This window comes from Bremia lactucae, linkage group LG11 (assembly GCF_004359215.1).
Source record: "Bremia lactucae strain SF5 linkage group LG11, whole genome shotgun sequence".
Lineage (NCBI taxonomy): Eukaryota > Oomycota > Peronosporomycetes > Peronosporales > Peronosporaceae > Bremia > Bremia lactucae.
In genome coordinates, this window is record NC_090620.1 from 2,302,547 (window position 1) to 2,323,513 (window position 20,967).

General features: G+C 46.2%; 2 protein-coding genes across 2 annotated transcripts; one reads left to right on the top strand and one right to left on the bottom strand.

Moving 5' to 3' along the window:
- Positions 1-1,571: 1,571 nt before the first annotated feature.
- CCR75_003225 (uncharacterized protein) lies at positions 1,572-4,174 on the top strand (the record flags this gene model as incomplete). The annotated part of the gene is made up of 7 exons (XM_067961322.1): positions 1,572-1,636; positions 1,720-1,769; positions 1,856-1,934; positions 2,004-2,122; positions 2,202-2,434; positions 2,495-2,777; positions 2,834-4,174. 7 exons carry the CDS (start codon positions 1,572-1,574, stop codon positions 2,914-2,916), a joined length of 912 nt encoding a protein of 303 aa, XP_067817785.1. The 3' UTR covers positions 2,917-4,174.
- Positions 3,577-4,089, bottom strand: CCR75_003226 (uncharacterized protein; the record flags this gene model as incomplete). The annotated part of the gene is made up of 1 exon (XM_067961323.1): positions 3,577-4,089. The coding sequence occupies one exon, from the start codon at positions 4,087-4,089 to the stop codon at positions 3,577-3,579; it is 513 nt and encodes a 170-aa protein (XP_067817783.1).
- Positions 4,175-20,967: the final 16,793 nt, after the last annotated feature.

Consider the following 20,967-nt stretch of genomic DNA (forward strand, 5'->3'; position numbering starts at 1 on the left):
GTCAAATTTTGATATACATGGTACGGTTGTTGAATTTGAATTTTTAATTGCAAAGGCTTCACTGAATTGGGTCGGTTATAAGAGGATAAATATAATCCGTGCCCTCCATTTTGATTCGGCAACGATGGACTGTAAGCGTAAACTGCAATTTTGGAAGCAAACTGGTAGGACTTGCGTGTCTCGTACTTGATACTGGAGAGGGAGGGATCTTACATGTCGACGACCCGTTGAGAATTGTCGAGATCGCAAGTGCCGCACCAACTGTGAGACAGCACTTATGCGACCAATGGAATCCATCAACGCCATAGAGCAGGTGGACAAAAAGACACATCAGCAGAAAGCCGATACTGGTTCCTTCATCGACCCACTCGACCCACTTCGGTAATCCCACCGGGGTGCGTGGAGTCTTTGGACTCTTTGACCGTGTTTCCTGTGATAGTACTTTGCACGTTACCGACACTTCGATCTCAGTAGGAAATTCCACATCATTCATTTCGATCCAGCAGACGCATCCCGAATCCCAGCTACTCATGAGAGCCTGGGTACCAATGCGACCAAGCCCTCCATTCTGTAGAAGAAGAACACAAGCCCCTCCTTGTGGAATCACACCAAGATCTAGCCTCTCACCCCATTCGGTCCGTCGCTTAATTACTTTCTCAGCAGGTCGTCCATCTCGCTCATTCAAGTGCACAACCGAAACCATGGCCACCCGCGGGGGAGACGCTACCTGTACGTTCACAAAGAGCAGGACGCTTTATAATCTAGTAAACAGATTCAATACACTTACACGGGGCGTAAGATGTCCTACTTACCAAATGAGAGTAAATTTTATGGTTGCGTGCAAGAAGGGAAGGACTAGGAAGCGCCTCTGGAACAGGAGCAGAGCTTGAAAGGTTCTCACGTTTGTTCCCCTTCCCGGACCGAAGCGCTTTCCGCTGTTCCTCAATAGCGATTGACCAGCTTTCACAAGTTGAAGCCTCGCGAGCTAACGTTCGCATAAGGTAAAGGCGGTCTTTCTGTCCCAAAGCACTTAATTGTCAAGATTCAATAATGCCAACTCCTTGCAAAGGGTGTACCGTGCAAATTTCGAGGTAGTAGTGCTCTACTCCTGGCTCTACGGTAGCATACGGTGCGTCATCCTCCGGCATGGCACGCACTCGTGTGATAGAGGATAATGCAATCTTTGAGGCGAATAAAACGTATGAATTTGATTAAATGGCTCTTCATTCAGCATGCTGGACAACGTACATGGCCTCGTTCCTCTCCCAACAATTCGAACTCGGTGGCCTTGCGGTAGTAGTGTAGCGACTCAGGCGTGAGGACAAAAAGACGTGAAGCCCATCCACCTCGCACAGCACCATCGCGGCGTTTTTCTAATTGTCCACAGAACAGCACACGGCCATAGACGCCATACTCGATTTCTCTAGGTCTGCTCATGAGTCGAAGTTGTAAAAAAAGTTGTGTCTTCAGATTGGCTTAAAATACCGACGAAAGCCTGTCTGTAACCAGTTACAGCGCGTGTACCCTGTCGTCACATGGTGTGGCATTTCGCATCTGGAATCCCGACAATAATGCTGTTCCTCGAGTCGGAGAACAAGATTATTAAGGAGGTGCTTACTGGACGATTGGGGGAGAAGTGCGTGGTTTTGCACTAGGGCCAGCAGTTTGCTGTTCTTGGCGATTAAAGTTCTGACTTTGACACTCCTACAATACTTACAGAGCACCTCGCCCCGTGCAGCCTCTTGAGATTCGTCTGTGCGATTTTGACGGTGAGTATGAGCATAGAATGAGCCACAATTTGAGAGTTCAACGTTTCTAATTCACTCTTATATTGCCAATGCTCGCATTTTTGTAGACGTGCAGTATGATATGTCGATTGCGGACAATATTTTAACAATCTCCATGGCCTACCCACCGTACACGACACTCGAAGGGTATGTGTGCACTGTTGTTGCGAAATCAAGATTTAGGTTGCACGCAGTGCTTACGTATTGAATGGACAGACTTGGGGCGAAGCAAATGTTCGCAGTGACGTACCCGGAGTTCCAAATAGTCGCTCCAAAGACTGGCTTTGACTTATCGTTGCAGGTCAATGTTGACGTGATCACTCCGACAAATGCCGGTGCGTGATGCACTTCTGTCATACTTGCTATCAGTTGTTCCAGCTGATAATTTTCTATTGTATTGCGCGTTGAATGTAGTGTCTTTTATCGAGCGCCTATCCGTCATTAAACGCAATATATTGGCTGCTCCGTTTGAGCAGTGCTTTGCGGCTCTTCAAAGTGGCAATGCTAGCACTCTTGGCGCTGTGCAGATTCCTTTCCGTCGCAACGAGACCGTTTATGTGCTTCCCCAGGCCGATCGTATCGTTATTGTGTATTCAGTTTGCTTTGACGACAAGACAGACCAAGCTATCGCTCGGGTCTTTCTGCAGGTACTTCAGCTTGCTACAAATGAACAAACAGAAGAGAATGGCTTATTTTTTTATGTCTAGGAATTTGTTGACACTCGACGTACGGTGAACAATGCACCTCCTGTTGCATTTGGCAGGGATCCTCCGCTTGAATTGCGAGGAGCTCCAGGCCTTTGCCAGTCGCCTGACCTAGTGGGTTACCTCAGCCTTGCTATTTTCCCTACTCATGTGGACACAGCTGAAAAGCGCATCAAGGCCGCGACTCTTGTGCAGGGTCTGCGCAATTACCTTCACTATCATATCAAGGCATCGAAAACATACCTTCACATTCGTATGAGAAAACGTGTGGATCTGCTGCTGCAAGGTATGCCACATCTCTGTAATTTGGCATCTCGCATATAACACTTACAAACGTTGTAGTGTTGAATCGCGCTCGTCCTGAGAAGGACCAGACGAAGACTCAAAAGAAAACCATTACAGGCCGAACGTTTGCGCGTGCTTAGAAGGCGATGGAGCCGATGCCATTGAGGATAAGCGGCCAGCTTCTTAAGCTTGGCTCTGAATGTCGTTTAGCAAAATACTCAAGAGATCAGATCTTTCTGAGCTCTAAAGAAAAAGATTAAAAAATTCAGCTTTATAGCTTTATGACTCTCCTCGCTTCCTGGGCATCAAAATAGCTTTTTATTTTTGCACATCTTGATTTCTTCTTCTCCATGCTGCAAAAGAAGACGCAAGTTATGAGCGCTTTTCGGTCCCAGTCTACTTTATTTTTATAGTGCTATCACTGAACGGTAATTGTCGAAACGCAAAATTTAAAAACATACTGAGGATCTAAATTAAAGCTAAATAAAAAAGAAAGATAAAACAAGCGTTGACGGCAGCGATTCTCGATAAAATACAAAATAAAGTAGCATGCTCGCTTCACTCGGGAATTCACGCAATACACCACGATGCCACGGCCGAAAAAATATTAACTCGAAACCACACCGAATCCATTGCTTCACGACGCTTTCTCTGGAGGATATTTCTTCTTCCGAATACATGCAGGAATGGTTTTAATCACTTGTAAGCGACGATTTACAGATTGGCAACTTATACACTGGAAAGTGACAGCCCGTTTAAATATCGCGGTATGCCGTCACGTTTGTTAAAAAGAAAGAGCACTACCGATCCTGTGGTAAGTTGGCGACTCCATCGAGAAATTCAACGGTCTGGTTGCCGATGGTCACATGTAAAAATCCTGTAGGTTGTTTGTTCTCATATATGGACAGCTCTACTGGTGTTGGAATACCAGGTGAAACATGTAGCACCTCCGCCAGCTGATGGGGCATATCCATTGGGGGTGGATGGGGAGGTTGAGGCTGGTACATCTTGCTCATCATGGACTGCATATACATGGCGGCTGACACGTCCTGCCGTAGGCTGTAGACTGGTGGAGACATGTGCATGGCGTTGGGCTCGGCAAACATGTGCTGCTTATTAATTATTCCAGTCGTAGCTCTCGGTGGCGTCAAACCCGGCGATGACACCTCAATGTGATTGTCCGCGCCTGGGCTACCGTACCTCACCTGCTGCAGTTGAATTTGCGCTGCAGCGTCAGCGTTGGACGTGTAATGCGTGCGCAAAGAGAACGGGAAGCGAGAAGAGAACGGCGTGGTGCTATATGTGGTCGCCATCTGACCTAGAGCGATTGATTCGTAAATGGACTGCTTCGGGCTTCTTGCTACTTCGTGGGCTTTTTATCTATGGACTGCAACCTGGGCGGCTCACTTTTAATCAATATTTTGACCAATCCGCGAGGGAAGGGTCGGCTTGTTGGCTGCATTAGAAATTCTAGATAAACACGGAATGAAGTCCGTCCCTATGCAGCAAACGAGCAATTCTTCCGAAAAGTAACAAGGAAAAAAAAACGTTGTTCAGATAATTTTATTCTAACAACAGTTGTTAAACACTATTTCCGCTGCACATCACGAAAGAGTCCTGTTGATTTCTTCAACTAAAATATGTGTTAAGCTCTAGCCAATTTAGAAGCACGACAACGTAACCTTTTTTATTAAGTCAGGATTAGTAAAGATTTGAAAGTACGGACCCTAGGAAATATTTTAGAGAGGCTATCTCTGAAGCAAATTTCAAATTTATGCATATCAATTCATGAAATGTGAATTGGAAGCCTAGCAATTTCATTACTGAGAGCAAGCCGAATGTGTATCAGTTTTAAAACACTTCATAGTAAGGGGTGTCCGTTACATAAATAGAGAAAACTAGAAATGTGTCGCTTGCTTGCGATCATCGTGGTGGGTACAGAAGTAAGGGCGCAAAGATACGCCAAACGTCAAATAAGGCTTTAATGCGATTATGGGCAGTCGCTATACAGTGCCTTGGAGAGTGTTACTTTACATGGTGATATTCTAAAAGCTTATCCATTGGTAGATAAAGACCATTAAATCTACTTTCTCCGGGTCCAGTCAGCGCTAGACGCGCCCAATGTAGGCGGGCACGTCGTAATGCGGCCACTGAAACGGGGTGTATCGTTATATGAAATTTGTAACGGGCTAGAGTTGCCCTAATGTTACACAGTCCCCATTAAGTACATTTGGTACTTAAGGGGACGGTCAATTACGAAATGTAGGCATTAGCCGGCATCGATTTAGTATTTTTTTTGGTTTGACGACATGTGCGCTTGTTGTGACCTACTTAATCGCAGGCCCCATATCTTCGTTTTTGCGGCCCTTGCACCTTCCTTTCAATGTACGCAAATGCTTACGGATTGCGTTGATTGCTCTCGATAAATTCATGCCGGATTGCATTTTCCTCCAGTGTGTCTAGTAGCGCTTCAAGAGGGCTACGTTAAAGGAAAAAATCAACTCGTTCACGTTTTTTTTTTTTTGAATTGTAAATATCTTGTCCAGTGGCTAGAAAAGCAGGATCTGATCGCATCATGGTGCTCAAATTTAATCGAGGAGATGGTCCACCTTTTGAAAAGTCCAAAATCTGCTGCTTCTGCAAATGGTTTAACGCCCTGCTTCCGGAAATTGTAACGGGGCACTGCCGACTTGTACTGCTTCAGCACAAGTCCACTTCGCACTGATTTAGTGCGAGTGGTGCCTCACGCCACTTAACGTACACTAGTACGTGCAGAGGAAGACTCTCTGTAAAACACTTGCTTGAAGAGAGTTAATTAAAAACTGTATCAATATAATTAAGTTCTTCTTGTCTATCTACTTAATACTAACATAATTTTGAGCTAATACAAAACATGAAATAAAGGTATTATCTGTCTTCCTCTTTGCGCGCGTCCAGCGCTGACTGGACCCGGAGAAAGTAGATATAATGTTCTATATCTCCCAGTGGATAAGCTTTTAGAATATCACCATGTAAAGTAATATTCTCCAAATAGTATCCAACTTTTAGATAATATATTAATTAACAACCTTTACGTGTTAATTTCATGTAACGATTCATCCCGTTATAGAAATGCTGCAAGATTATCGGTCGCCTCATGGCTGTGTGTTGCAATGACCACACTTAATTGTCATTCTTGCCCACCATTTTTATTCAGATGGCGCTGTATAGCGACTGCCCATAAGCGCGTAAGAAGCCTTGTTTGACGTTTGGCGTATCTTTGCGCCCTTGCTTCTGTACCCACCACGATGAGCGCAAGCAAGCGACACATTTCTAGTTTTTCGGTATTTGTCGGCCTTCGTGCGTAATTTCTTCGTTATATCACGTTCTTGCCACGCAAACGTTTTGATTGCCTCCTCCGCTTCCTTATGGGTCTCATAAATGTGCTCTGGGGTTGGAGCCTCGCGGCCTACTCTTTGTAAATTTGTACAAAACCATTGCGAGCTTAAACAAGGGACTTAAATCCTTGGGATGCTTGCCACTTTGCCATCGCTGTCGAAAAAGACACGATGAATAACTCGTGTTCGTCCTGACCATGATGCGAAGCCATGAAGAGACGGGCAACGGAACCATACATCGATCATTGGTCCTTCACGATCAGCGAGGTAAATTGAATTTCGTGGACAATATAGGTTTTTAGGAGCAACATGTAGCGTATTCGGTATTCTTGAGTGATATTAGCAGGCAAGCTAACACCTTTTGTCGTGATTTTTATGGTCAATAAGTTCCTGCTATTGTGCAACAATATTAACAGTATTCTTACGGTAGTTGAAGCCATTAGACAATGACTCCTCGCTCTATGGGTCGGGCAAACCGAGCATATTTTCGAATAATTTCTTATTCTGCTTGCCAAGGCCATGGTGTCAGCGGCATCGACCTCGGGTGTTCGGTGGCTGTTACAGATAGTATTGAGTCGAATGGAACGACTATATCACCAGGCGTACCTGCCATCGAAACTACAGGCTATGAGTTGCTCGCTGCAGACGACTAAATGTATGCTCGTAACATTCTTTTGCAGCAGCACAGACCCGTGGAGCTGCTGGGTTTAGTCTTGTTATCCATGCGATGAATCCATCACAAACAAGTAACTATCTTTCTTAACGAAGCTAATCAAAAAGGAAGTAGAGGTAGGCCGTTTCTTACTCTTGACTCCAGAACTACTGCAGTCGCGAACAAGTCACTACCATCCTCAATACCACTTTCTATTAACAACTCAGAATGAACGTTTCTTATTCCTTTTTAATTAGCTTCGTTAAGAAAGATAGTTACTTGTTTGTGATTGCAGTAGTTCTGGAATTAATAATAAGAAACATTCGTTTTGAGTTGTTAATCACGCCTCTATAGACTACAATTCGCCATGCAAAATTTGCACGGAGATTTTAAGCTTGAGCTCATCCCGCTTCGGAATGTCTTTACAAATTAACAAGTGCTTTCCATTTTCGAAGAGACTCCATAATATTTTTGAAAGATAAACAAAGCTACTTAAGTGTCTGTTGGTTAAGGCAGAAGTAGTTCGTAACTTAATTAAAATAGAAATAAATATTATCTTTACACATATTATTGTCAATATCTCACACTCGGTAATATTTAAGTAATAATGTGTCAGTTCTGTTCATTATTTGATTTAAGTCATTATGTCAACCCCGCCGATCGCTGCTAGACACACAAATGGGTGGTGAGCCTGGATTCCAATACATATAAAGAAAACTTTATATAGTCATGTGATGGAGATAGCAATACGAAGAAACTTGAATGTATAGGCTATATCGCTTGCTGCAGCTAACACCTTAAGCGGTTTGATTTGTGAGTGGCTAGTAATGCAACATTCAACAGATGGGTTATGAGCTTGTTGAGATCGGAGCGAGATTCTGCATCGAGCGATTTCAATGATGTCTTCATTCATAGTCGAGCCATAAACTATAAGTCCGACGTTAAAAAGTACGCCCGAATGGTTCTTAGACTTAGGCGTGTAAAAAAGTTGTTCGCAAATATCAGAAAAAGTATATTTGCTGCAAGTGAAATACCACTTCTTAGGTGCATCGCGGAAAACACGGTGTACGCCGTGATCCCAAATCGATTAAAGATTTACTAACAGGCCGCTGCCAACGGATGTAAAGGAACTTCGTATGTTCCTCGGCCTTCCTGTGAATTGCAACAAAAATTCGCGGAACTATGTTGAAATGACAGTATAACTTTCTTGTTTACAGTAGAATTTTTAAAGAAAACGGTCATGATACGCTGATTCTCTGCATTCCTTGTAGGCATCACGCAAAAACCTAATACAATCACCGATCTTAGCAATTGAGTTCAACACAGACCATTTAACGGGTATGTGATACCAGCGAATTTGCAATAGGCTGTGCACTAAATGACACAGACGGCGAGTAGTGCGTTGTCTGCTGTCATCAGCTTTAAGCAGCTGAGCGTAACTATCCAGTGCAAGACAATAAACTCCTTGTCATGAAATCTGAACTGGATAAGCTTCGGGATATCTCGTAGGAGACAGACCGTTCATTATTTACACCATGCGACTTTACGTGCGTCACAGTTTACACAGCTTGATGCCGAAAATATGCATTGCCGATGAATTTGCGTTCGTCCTCATTGGGACTGTGAAGCCTGAATGAGTCGAACAATGGAATTTGGTATCGCTCGTTGGTCATCCAGACTAACAATTAAGTTACACTTAGCGGTCAATTAAGGCTTCTTTTGAGGGTGCGGCACGTAACGTATTGCGGTCCCTGTCCCTTTGACTGATGCTAGCATTCGAGCTAACATTCTGTTCGAAGTGATATTCATGATCACTTTGATCCTGGTGATTCATGTTAGCATCACAGGCTTCATAAACTCCTCACAAGATGCCTCTTCTACGAGTACCTCGGACGGATCGAACAGCAGTGCAAACAACGCATAGTTATTACGCCAGAACCAACTGGTTTGGCGGTATCACCCCTTGGTGATCCGGGGGACTTTGCAGATGTGTTTGAGTCGGACATTACATCGACCCATCAAATACGCCTTCGGATTGAATGCGACTTGTCACCCGCAGCAGACGCTCAGGCGTCTGCTGTTGTTGTTAAATAATCAGCTGCTCTTAGTCATGCAACTGCTAAGTAAGCCACCTCAGAGGCGCCCTGTAACAAGCTAAAGTTGCCCTATGTTGCACAATTGCACAATCCCCGTTAAGTACACTTCGTGTACTGGGATGGCCAAGTACTTAAGTGAAGTAATTAGACCTGCCACCTGGGTGTAATTCACATTGTGCCACCCTTGTGTATGTGATGCACATAGGTAACATTAGGAGGGATGACGCCTAGCGTCATCCGTGATGATGGCTAGCGTCATCCAAGGTACGACGTATTTAAAATATAAATTGCTCGCAGAACAGCTAGTGCATATCTACAGAGATGGCATTTATGATTGATTACAATAGGTTTTATACTTAATACGATTAAGTATAAATCAGTCTGGAAAGTACTTCCTATTTCGTAAGTGCATACGTGGAGCCTTACCGCTCCCGAGACTTCACTTAGTCTACGGCTTATGGCTTGTTGGGTGAGTCACTCAGGCGCCCATTAACTCCCTCACTGCACGTGAGAGAAGACGGTCAAACCGCTTCCTCGCTATGCAAAGGTGTGTGCTCAAGTAGAGCGTGGCCGCATTAAGACATGCCCTCCTACACTTGGTAGCACTTGTAGACCTTCCGACGACCCGCATCTCTGCGTATGTACGTGAGGATGAGCCTCAACACCGATTAGGCTCATTTTGTCCACCTTTCCGATCATCATCGGGAGTTAACTGAGCACATAGCGCAGGCACTTGGTGAACAAGTCCTGAACAGGGTCTTCACTAGTCCTCCAAAGCAACATGTCGCTCAGTTGGAGCAGTTTGAGGCGTTTTTGCTTGGACAGCGAAGGGTCGCGTCCAAGGAACTGAGCCATGCTGCGGCGGAGTTCGTCACTCAGACTCAGGATGAGCTGAGGCGTGAGCAGGCCCGGAGCGAGGCTCTCAACAGGACTGTTGAGATGCTCTTTCCTCGGCCTTCTCATTGGCCGAGGCCCATTCGGATGGACCCGCCCAAGTTCGATAGAACTGCAGCGCATACGATTGTCTACTGGCTGTTAGCCGTGGGGCAATGCGTTTTCGCGCAGCTCATCAAGGACGACAGCCGGATGGTGTCTTACGCCATGTCGCACCTGCACGGTAGGCATCAGAGTGGGCTTGCACGGCCCTTGTGGCGTTCCATTAATGGGCGATCTTTAAGACAAAGGTTCGCGCCATGTACCAGCCGCCGAACGACGAGGTGTTCCTTCAGGCGCGTTTTTTTGGAGCGCGGCAGGTGAAGCAATCTCTTCAAGAGTATGTGCAGGAGATGAGCTCGCTGTCAGCATCCATGACCGTAGGTCTGATTCCGGAGCACATTAAGGTGCCCACATTTATGAACGGACTACGGCATGGCCCGTCGCGACAGGACTTTTCCAAAAAGGTGCTGTCGACGATAGAAGAGGCAATCCAAATTACCTTATTGAGATGCAATCCTACAGCGCTTCCTCGGCAACAGCTTGGTATAAGCCGTCGGTCGAGAGGGCAGATGCCACCCCATGAAGTTGGGCAATGCAGACGATGTATCCTTTACGTGTGACAAGCGCGGCCATATCATGGCTCGCTGCAATGCCAGGACCCCTACTGGGGCAAAGGCGCCCGGCAAGAGTAACCTTCCCAAAGGCGATGACAAGAATTAGAGTGCGAGACGCATGAGCTCTACATCGACCACTGAGGGGTCCGGGGATACAGGAGCGCAGTAGGGACGGGTTGCCCTACTGACGCAGACTCTTAAGCTACCCCAGGGTTAAGAGTTATCGAACAAATGGGTAGCATACTCCCTGAGGTATCGAATACATCGGACTTCAACCCGGCTTATCTATAGCGCTCGAGTACGAGGCTATGACCATGTCTTGACCCTCCTTGTGGATTCGGGAGCATCACAGAATTTTGTAAAAATCCGCGACTCTAAGAAAGAGACCGGCGGTATTCGAGTCGCTTTGACATGATGACAAGCGAGAAGAGGCGACCGTTCGTATAGCGATCGGCGAGCTCGTAAAGTCTGAGGGAGATCAAGTTGAACTCGCCTTCGGTTTTATTGACTTCTCTTGTAAAGAAAAGTTCACAGTGCTCGGTATGGAAAGTCCGTATGACTTCATTGCCATGGTTGGTAGAACACCAACCATGGATAGACTGGAGTACACGCACAGCTGCGAATTCTACGCAGGACACCGGAAAGGATGTACTCCTGTGAGGCCTATGCAACTCATGTCGTGTCGAACACAGTTGAGGATGCGTTGACGTGGTGTCAAACGTCACCAATTCGCACCCAGCTCGTGGAGACTGGGGTAGTGAAAAGGACGATGACAAGCAGTCTTGCGTGCAATAGTCCTGCACAGAGCCAAAGCCTGTGGTTGTAGACGTCAAGCTGACAGGAAATCAAGCGTTTGCATGAAGCGGCACAGTGCCTAGAGCCTGGTGCGGTTGGATGAGCGCGTTAGCCAGGAGAGCAACGGCACCCGCTTCCCAGTCAAAGTTCGTGGTGACTCGAAGAACGACTACCCGAAAGATAGTGACGATTAAAGGCACGTCTAAACGAGTGAATTTTGGATCAGTTCCTATTAAAGAGGACGGGCTTCAAACGAGGTGTTTGAGGCCGTCAAATACGAAATTGCTGAGGCATCCTCAGTTGAGGTGCTCCGGCAAGTCTTAAAATCTGCCGAAAGAGATACTAAAACTCCCTGAGATGTCGTGATATCTGTTCCTTGCCGAATCAAAGCAAGGAAAGATCCACGAAATAGTCATGCCAGTTCCAGATGAGAACTTGGTGACTGTTGCTCGTCGTCCACAATGGATGAGAGCGTCTTAAAAACACACGAAAAGAAACGGTTCGCTGCATAAGGCTGGGATGCCTTGAGAAACAGTCCGTTCTTTGTGGTTCTATGGAACCATCGCAATGTATTTCTGAAAAAAGCGCCGAGCCGCCTACCAGCAGATAGGGGCATCGGGCACAAAACTGACCTCGAATTTTCCACCAAGTATTGTGTGACCAGGCAATGGCCGTTGCCGAAAGAACAAGTCGATTATTTCGATGAGTTCTTCGACAAGCGAGCCAAGGCGGGACATGTGCGTTATAGCAAATCGTCTCACTGCAACCCGACCTTTTGTGTGCGTAAAGCCACAGGTGGATGGCGCTTGGTTCATGCTTACAATAAGCTGAGCACGGCGACCATACCGGCGCAAAACGCCGATTCCGCGATAGATGTTTTGTTGAACTCCGTAGAAAAGTCAATTATCTTTTCCGCGTTGGATTTAAAAGATGGCTACTATCGGGTACTCATGAGAGAGTCCGATGTATCTATAACGGCAGTAAGCACCCCAAGCGGTATACTTTGGGAGTGGCTTGTGATGCCCCAAAGTTTGAAAAACGCACCAGCGTCATTCAATTGAGTGGTGGCTCAAGTGATGCGTCAGCACCATACCTTCGCGCCTCATTACTTTGACGATGTATTCGTGCATAGTACGGTCGAGAGTGCACTGAGCAAAATAGAGTCGCACAAGCGTCATAAAGCCGCTGTGCTGCAGACTTTGAAGGACACCCAATCGTACGTCAACTTGCAAAAGTAGGTCATAGGGGTCTCCGAGATACCTGTTCTGGGATGAATCGTTGGTACACGTGGTAATTAGACAAGGTAAAATCGGTAGGTTAATGGCCAATCCCACGACATGTGAAGGATTTGCGCCAATATATAGGGCTCGCATATTACTTGCATAAGTATAACAAGAATAACGCGTAGCGGACTAAGTCCTTGTCCATTCTCCTTAATAAAAATGCAGAATATTTTTTGTCAAAGGAACAAGTTGATGCGTTCACATCAGTGAAGCAATTACGTTTTGAGGCACCGGTCATGGCATTGCCAGACGTGGACGGCCCTTAAGCGTCGTCTACGATGCAAGCAATTTTGCAATCGGCAGCGCGCTCATGCAAAAAAGTGACGACGGCGTCGACCGTGCCATTTCGTATCAGTCCCGGCTTAAAAAAGCCGCGGAACTAAATTATTTTGTGCATGACAAGGAGCTACTTGCAATCGAGCATGTTTCTCTTAAGTTTCGAGTGCACCTATTGGTACCGAACCATTTGTGGTTTGTACGGTTCACGCATCATTGCAGACCGCAATAATTTTTGCCGCACTTCTCGCCTGGATGGCAAGACGGCTTACATTCTTCTCTGAAATTAATTTTAAAGTTGTATACAATCTGGATATGTCGCAGACCAGAATTCGAGGTGAGACACCAGGAAAGTGTTTCTAGTGCATAGGCACAAGTTGAGTCATCAACGTTGGCAGCCATGAAGGCATACCACGTGACGAACTGATTGTCCTCCAAAAGAAAGGAGAGCTACAGTCAGGACGAACATTGTCGCCTGCTGTTGGATCACTTCGGTGGACGAAAATTTTCTCTTCCGTCGCACCTGAAAACTAAGCTAAATCGCTTTAGCTACAGCGATGGCCTTTTGCGGCATGAGAGCGCTGCCATTAAAGCGCAGCTACTTCTCAATTGGGTTGACTACAACACTTGTCGTTCAGACCGTTATTCAGAATGAGCCTGACGCAAAAGATCCTGAATGTAAAGCTCCGCCGACGGCACGTAAGCGTGTCCAATCGGTCTCACAAGCCAGTCGTATCGAACATGGCTATGTGACGGGTAGCATATCACTTATGCCCCTCCATATCAAGGCCTCGTATCAACGGGCCAAAAGCGTCGGTATTAGAGCGCTCTCTTCAAGACGCTCATAATTATTATGGCGTCTTTGACTCATGGAAGGCTCGGGGAAATCTCTTGGACGTATTTTCGCGATTCCGGTCGTGTTGCGTTCAATTATTTTTGCGATTCCGGTCGTGTTGCGTTCAATAAAACGCCCGAACAATATGAGGCGAAATTCACGCGCTAAATTCAACCGTTCATAATTATTATGGCGACTTTAATTCATGAAAGGCTCGGGGGAAATCGCTTGGGCGTATTCTCGCGATCCCGGTCGTGATGCGTTCAAATAAAACGCCCGAACAATATGAGACGACATTCACGCGCTGTTTTCAACCGCATACGATGCGATGAAATAGCGGTCGCGAATTAAATTATGCACGCTTGCATGTGAAAGAAATCATGGGCGGTACTGCACTCCCGGTTTCTTCTCACCATGCTACTCCTACTCGTCCATTTGAGACTAGCGGAGAGGCTTCAGCTAGCGCTCCTTTTCATAAGCAGTCACCAAACCGGGCACATCAATACGTAGAGTATCGATCGGTTTCCAAGAGTTGAAACTCCTCGGGTATCCGCTCCACTGGACGAGGATTTGATACTTGCCTCACAGAGCGGTGGGCAAGCAACCTTTTAACAAAGAAGCGTTGATTTCCACGCGCATCCATCAGTGCAGGCAGCGCCCGATAGCAGTAGCGATCTCGCCCACCTACTCGCGGCTGCCTTACCCGCGTCTGCTCAGTCGCAGGCGTAAAGCGCTGTTACACGACGCATTGGGCATCTCGAGTGTCAAGTCTTGCGACTGACCTCGGATCTTCAGGATGTCCGCACGAAAAATCGTCAGGGTTATGAACGCCTGAAACTTCGGCTTGACATCCTGGAGAAGTTGATGCTGAGGGACCCGCATTATGCGCGTGATATCTCAACTCTCCAAGTCCTTATCGTAGTGGGAGGAGTCATTCGGCTGCAAGTTTTTCGCTTTCCCCGTCTTCCCCACCCTATCGACGCTGGAATCACAGTCGGCGTCATTATCGGTCTTCTTAGACTATGGGCATGTGATCTCTTCTGGATCAACATACCTTTTCAGACGACCCGCGTAAAATACGAGGTGCGTCTTCAAAATGTGGGAAGGGTGAGCTTATAATTTATACCCCAACCTCTTCTACCACCGTAACCGGCCCAACGAAACACGGCAATAACTTCGTAGTACCTCCAGGTAGTACAGAAATTGAAATTTTAGTACATAATAGTACTTTTTCACCCACTCTAAGGGGTTTATTATTATTGCGACCATTTCGGTCAGCATATACTTTTTGTTTATCCTGTGAGCTTGCCATCGCGTCACGGACTTTTCGTGTGATGGTAATCGCTCATCCACAAAGCGTTGAGCCTTGCTCACGCTTTTTGCATCAAGCCTGCCTGTGACACCTCCGAGAGGTCAGTCATAGTACGTTGTTTATTGACCACTGCTAAACTGGCAGGGTCACTAGGGCAAGTTTCTGTCGTTGACTTGATACCCTCGCGGATTATTGTCATATTGACAAAACTATTTCCCTCTTTCGCACCGAGTGTAGTCAGCCCCCCCCCCCCGACTAAGACTCGGGCTGCGCACAAACGAGACTTGCGTCCGAGGATGGCGCAGTCCGTTAAGATAAATAGGCTTCTCACCCGTAGTAACGTGGGCACTGTTATTTATAGCGAACTTACGAAGGGCAATTGTTTGCTCCATTCTTTAAGAGTCGCTATCGTTCGCAATACATCTGCCACGACCCGATTGGCACGTTCTGTTTGGCCATCGGTCTGGGATGATCTGCGGTCGAAATGTGGAGCTTACTACCTAGCAGCTCAAACACATGTCGCCAAAAACCAAACGAAAAACGTCGATACTATGGACTCGGGCATCCCATGTAGTCGATATACATGATCCAGTAACAAGAGAGCTGCCTCCTTGCCTGTGGGATCGATGTTTCACATGGTGCTAAATGCATCATTTTGCTCATTTCGTCCACAAAGACAACTAGCCTCGTCCGACCCTTATGGTCGAGCGGCATGCCAAACGTGAAGTCCAGACTGACCGACTTCCAACAATCCGTTGGGATCGGAGCGGCTTCATTGGCGCACTGCTGGACGGTGCAGCTTAACGCGCTTACACTGTTCGCAAGAGCAAATATAACTGACCATCCACCGATATAGGCGTAGCCACCAAAACTCTTCTGACACTCGAAAAAATGTCTTGTTACGCCCCAAATGCCCACGCGATGGCGCACCATAGAGTTCATGAAGGATCATCAGCTTAAGAGCTGTTTCATGAGGCATGTATATTCTCAATGGATCGCAAGGTGACAGTTGATGCATTAATGGTCGCTACGTTAGACAGTGCAGACGACGAGACAGCATTCGAAAACGTTGTTGTCTTCATGTTTGGGCAATGAGTGGAGTTTGGATGGGCAATAAACCGGCATCATCCTTTCTCATTAGCTCGCTGTACTCATCACTACTATGAGGTAATGGCAGCGGTGTCGGCTCATTGTAAACGACAATGAGCGACGGCGGCATGTCAACGCGGCGCGTGCGCTTCGTGCGCAGTTAAGTCGGTGTCTTTGCAGACGACCCACCAGCTTAAACTTTTAGGTGTCATGTTTGGTGCCGTATATGAGAACACAGGTCACAAGAGTAATTAAGATAACTAAGCGGTGCGAAAAGCAGCTCGTGTGTACCTCCCTCCTCTTTGACGAATTTCAGAATGTAATTCGTTCTTGATGGGGAGGATGTTGTAACAGGCTTAAGTTGCCCTATGTTACACAGTACCCGTTAATTACACTTTGTGTATTAAGGGGATGATCAGTTACTTAAATGAAGTGATTTAACCCACCCTTGCGTATGTGATGCACATAGGTGCAATCACATTGGAGAGGATGACGGCTAGCGTCATCCAAAATACGAGGTATTTAGATCGATACGCTCGCGATAGATTTAAGTGCATATCTACAGAGATGGCATTTATGATTGGTTAAAATAGGTTCTATAATAAATACAATTAAAATAAATAGGTCTGAAAACACTTCCTAGTTTGTAAGTGCCCACCTGGAGCCGGATGATCGCTTCCGTGACATCACTTAGTCTACGGCTTATAGTTCGTTGGGTTAGGCGCCCACCAACTACCCTACTGCACGTGAGAGTAGACGAATGAACCCCTTCCTCGCTGTGCTAAGGTGTGCTTAAGTAGAGCGTGGCCGCATTAAGATGTGCCGCCTACATGCTCCGCATGAACTTCTTTACCATGCTATGAAATGTTTGGAATCGTATTTACAAACAATAAAGTGCTGATTTGGGAATATTGAAAATGTTATCAATAAAGATAATAATCTTAATTCTCCTTATAGGTGATTTTATTTATGGCATCGGACACCACTTACCCCTCCACGTTACTATCGTAACGGATGTAAACTGATAGTGAGTACTATTGTGTCTATTCACACTTAGTATTTTGAGGTATTTACCTTCAGTGGCTTAAAGTTCTATCAAATTTAAAATACCCCTCTGCACGTCGTGTGTGACGGGGCACTGCCGACTTGTACTGCGTCAGTGCGAGTGGTGCCTCAAGTCACTTCACGTACACCTTTAAAACACTTGCTTTAAAGAGGTTAATAAAAATTGTATTTAGTATAACTAAGTTCTTCTGTTTCTATCTACTTAATACTAATTTAAATATAAATTAATACAGAACATGCAATAAAATCTTTTGCGCGCGTCCAGCGCTGACTGGATCGCGAAAAAAGTAGATATATGGGTCTATATCTTTTAATAGATAAGCTTTTAGAATATTACCCTGTAAAGTAATATTCTCCAAATATTATCTACCTTTTAGAAAATATATTAATTAACAACCTTTAAGTGTTAATTTCATGTAACGATACACCCCGTTACATACCCCTCCCTTGAACGACAATCACACTGACCGTCATTGGGTAAAGTGGTTATTATAGGACTACTTAAAAACACGATGTTGATTGGTCAGAACCATCATTAAATCTATCGCAAGGTTAACAAGTCCATGCGGTATGCGAATGGTGCGGCGCCTTCGCTGCGGTTCATGCAGCCGCGGGCAACGCATTATTGTCTACGTTCCGGCTGCCATAGTGCCATCTTCTCCCGCAACTCTAAATGTTACGGGTGCACGTGGTGATACACCACGTGAATGCGACCCCTCTTTGGAGGTCGACTACAAATGCGAGTCGGACGAAATGGCCGACTCGGGAAGAACAGAACAGTCGCCTAATCATCGTCAGGCGGCTGACACTGAACTTTCGAGTGAGGGGGCTCATTCGAGTAGACGTGCTGGTAGCATTCGCTACAGCATGTTCGGTTCCGACGATGAGGATGATTCCTCATCGCCAGCACCGTCTTCCGTGGCGTTACCCGCACATTTTTCTGTGCGTGGTGATGACATGGCGTAAGCCATCGTAATAAAAGATCATGTGGTACCTTTGTTTCGGTGGGTACCACTCAGGGGAGTGAAGACAATAAAATGTCTCGTCTTTCCCCAGAAAAGAAGCCGTGGTTTATGTTCGAACAGCATATCAAAAGCTTATCTGGAAAGACTACACCTCACAATATATATCCCTTATTTATTGCGACAAAGCTACATGGCCTTGATCCCAGCGCGAAGAGCTTTCGCACTGAGAAAGATTTTTATCTCGATGCTTTTTTAAAGAATCGATGATAAAGTGTAGGCAACAATAAGCGAGATAATGTCTCGCTTATGCAAGCCTGGAGCGCGGTCATTCGCAATGTCAAAGACATTGGACGCGAAGCCTATCTTCAAATACTAAACGCGAATCGCGTAAAGTTGGAGAAGCGAACTCCAACCAATAAAAGGTATAAATTGCATCGGTTGTCACGTGAGGCTGGGCTTCCATGCTTCACGTGGGGTGATCCCTGTCCGTGCTATGTTGACAACACGAAGCGAGTAAAAGGGGATGCCTATTCCCTGTCTTCGCCCTGGGGAAGGGCTCGCATCTCTATTGAGACGCGTGACGCGATTGCCATTTGCAATCGATTTACAAGCACCAGGGGCGCGTGTTTTCCGATGGGCCTTCTGAACCATCGGATGGGTCTCGTCATACTGACGCTGATTGTTGACGTTGAGGGCCTCGTCCGTCAGTATGACGAGACCCTCAACGTCAACAATCAGCTGGGAACGAGGCTCCCAGCTGTCATGTGAAGGTGAATGATCGCGCCAGCGAGTAAGATATCTCGTTCGCTGCCCCTTCACATCACGGTGGTTTTGAATACGTTCCACAAGAAAACGTTGACCACCGTGAGGGAAAATTAGATTCGAACCGTGTGTCGGATCTAATGTCGAGGATCGAGAAAATCGATCCCTTACTCCATGATTTGGAGGAGGGACTTGATAACGAGCGTAGTAAGCGTCGCTCGTTAGAGCAGACGGTACAGGCTCACCATATCGAACGGCAGGCTTACCATATCGAACGGTTGGAAGACCATTTTAAGAGTGCGTGCTTTATGTTGGATACGAACGGAAATATCACGCTCTTCGTGATGTGCAGTTTTCCGCTCATTGGGGATTCGAGGGTCTTCGAAATCAGCATGAAAATCTCCAGATTTTACATAAGAATCTGGTTCGTGACCACAAGAATCTTCTAGAGATTCTTGAAAAGGGTGGTTAGATCCGTCCTTGGAAGAGACCACGTAATGATGGTACGGGCGGAGCCGACAAACGTAAAGCATAGGATGCGTTCGCATCCTACGTGGCAATTCTATTGTGTACGCATTACCTCTGCGATGCAGTACACGAAAAGGCCCAATGAACTTGGGTAGTAGTTTAGTGCTTCCCACATTAGTGACTTCACGCTTAGGTAAGTTTACCGTAGAGAGTAGTACTATGTCATTTATTTTAAATGACAGAACGTTTGCTCTTCCATGTTTGTCTGCGTATCTTTTCTGACGGTCCACTGCGTTAGCAATGGAATTCTTTACAAGAAGGATAAATGATTTTCGAGCCAGCAGAATTTCCTCTGCTGACTCATTTGTTTTGTCCTTTTCAGTGCGCTTTGTGCGCACTGCCATGAGAGTTTTCTAATCTTCGATGTCGATTGCTTCGACATCGACTTCATTCGCGTAGTTGGTAACTTCGACGCGTGATGAGCATGAGCCAGAAAATGTTTTGCTCGTGCGAGTCCACCCCCCCTTAAAGTAGAGGATCCCTCTAATAGGGTGGGTATACGTGGATAACGTAAGCCATTCACAAAGAATGGTGTATGCGTTGTAGACGCATGCACCGAATTTTTGATGGCGAATTCAACCATCGGTAACAACTCTCTCCAATTCGGATACGATTGGACGTAACCTCGAAGTATATCTTCAAGGACGCGAGTTACGCGTTCCGTCTGACCATCTGCTCTGGAGGATCATAAGTTGACATAGTCAGCCGAATTCTGAGAGATCGGAACACGGATTGCCAGAACTCCGCCGTGAACCGTGAATCTCTATCTGAGACCAAATCACGTAGTAAACCGTGGAGTTTACATACCAGGCGGTAAAGACGCGGGCACAACCCGGAGCCGTAATCGACTCTGGTACCGCAGCAAGATTGTACCATCTTGCTGAATTCGTCTACAAAAACAAGGATCTCATTGTTTTTGTGGTCGTCTTCAGGAAATCCGAAGACGAAGTCCATAGATACGGACTGTCAGCATTCTGCCGGTAGTGTTAGAGGTTGGATAGGTGCACGGGATCAAAGGCTAGGCTTCACCCGTTGACATACCTCGCAAGCACGAATGTTCTGTCGCACGAACTGATACTGGCGGGGCCAGTAAAAGTCGTGACTAACTGCGAGATAAGTCTTCTCACGTCCACGATGCCCACTTGTTGGTCGCAAATCATTGTGAGATGGGACGACGATAGTGGGGTGTCGCCGGCAACGGCTGTGTGATACAAGAAAGCCGTTGCGTGTTATGTATCGATCGTAGACATCGATATGGAGCCGGTAGATCTTTAAATGATTAATCAGATGGATTCATCAGATGATCCATTAAAAGCAGAAGGACCTTATCTTCTGCGAAGGCTTTCTTTATGTCATCAACTAAGGTTGATGAAGGAACACTCGTAGTTAGTGTTGCAACAGTAAGATTACTTTCACTGTTGAAGTGCACTGCTGACTCGAAATCGGGTCGGCGTGATAACGCATCAGCGACGACATTAAGTCGTCCTGGTTTATATTCGACGGAGAAGTTATACTCCGCGAAGAAGGATAGCCACCTCGCCATTCTTTGCGAGAGGTGTGGGCTATTGACGGCCGTGCGTAATGACGCATGGTCCGTATATACGAT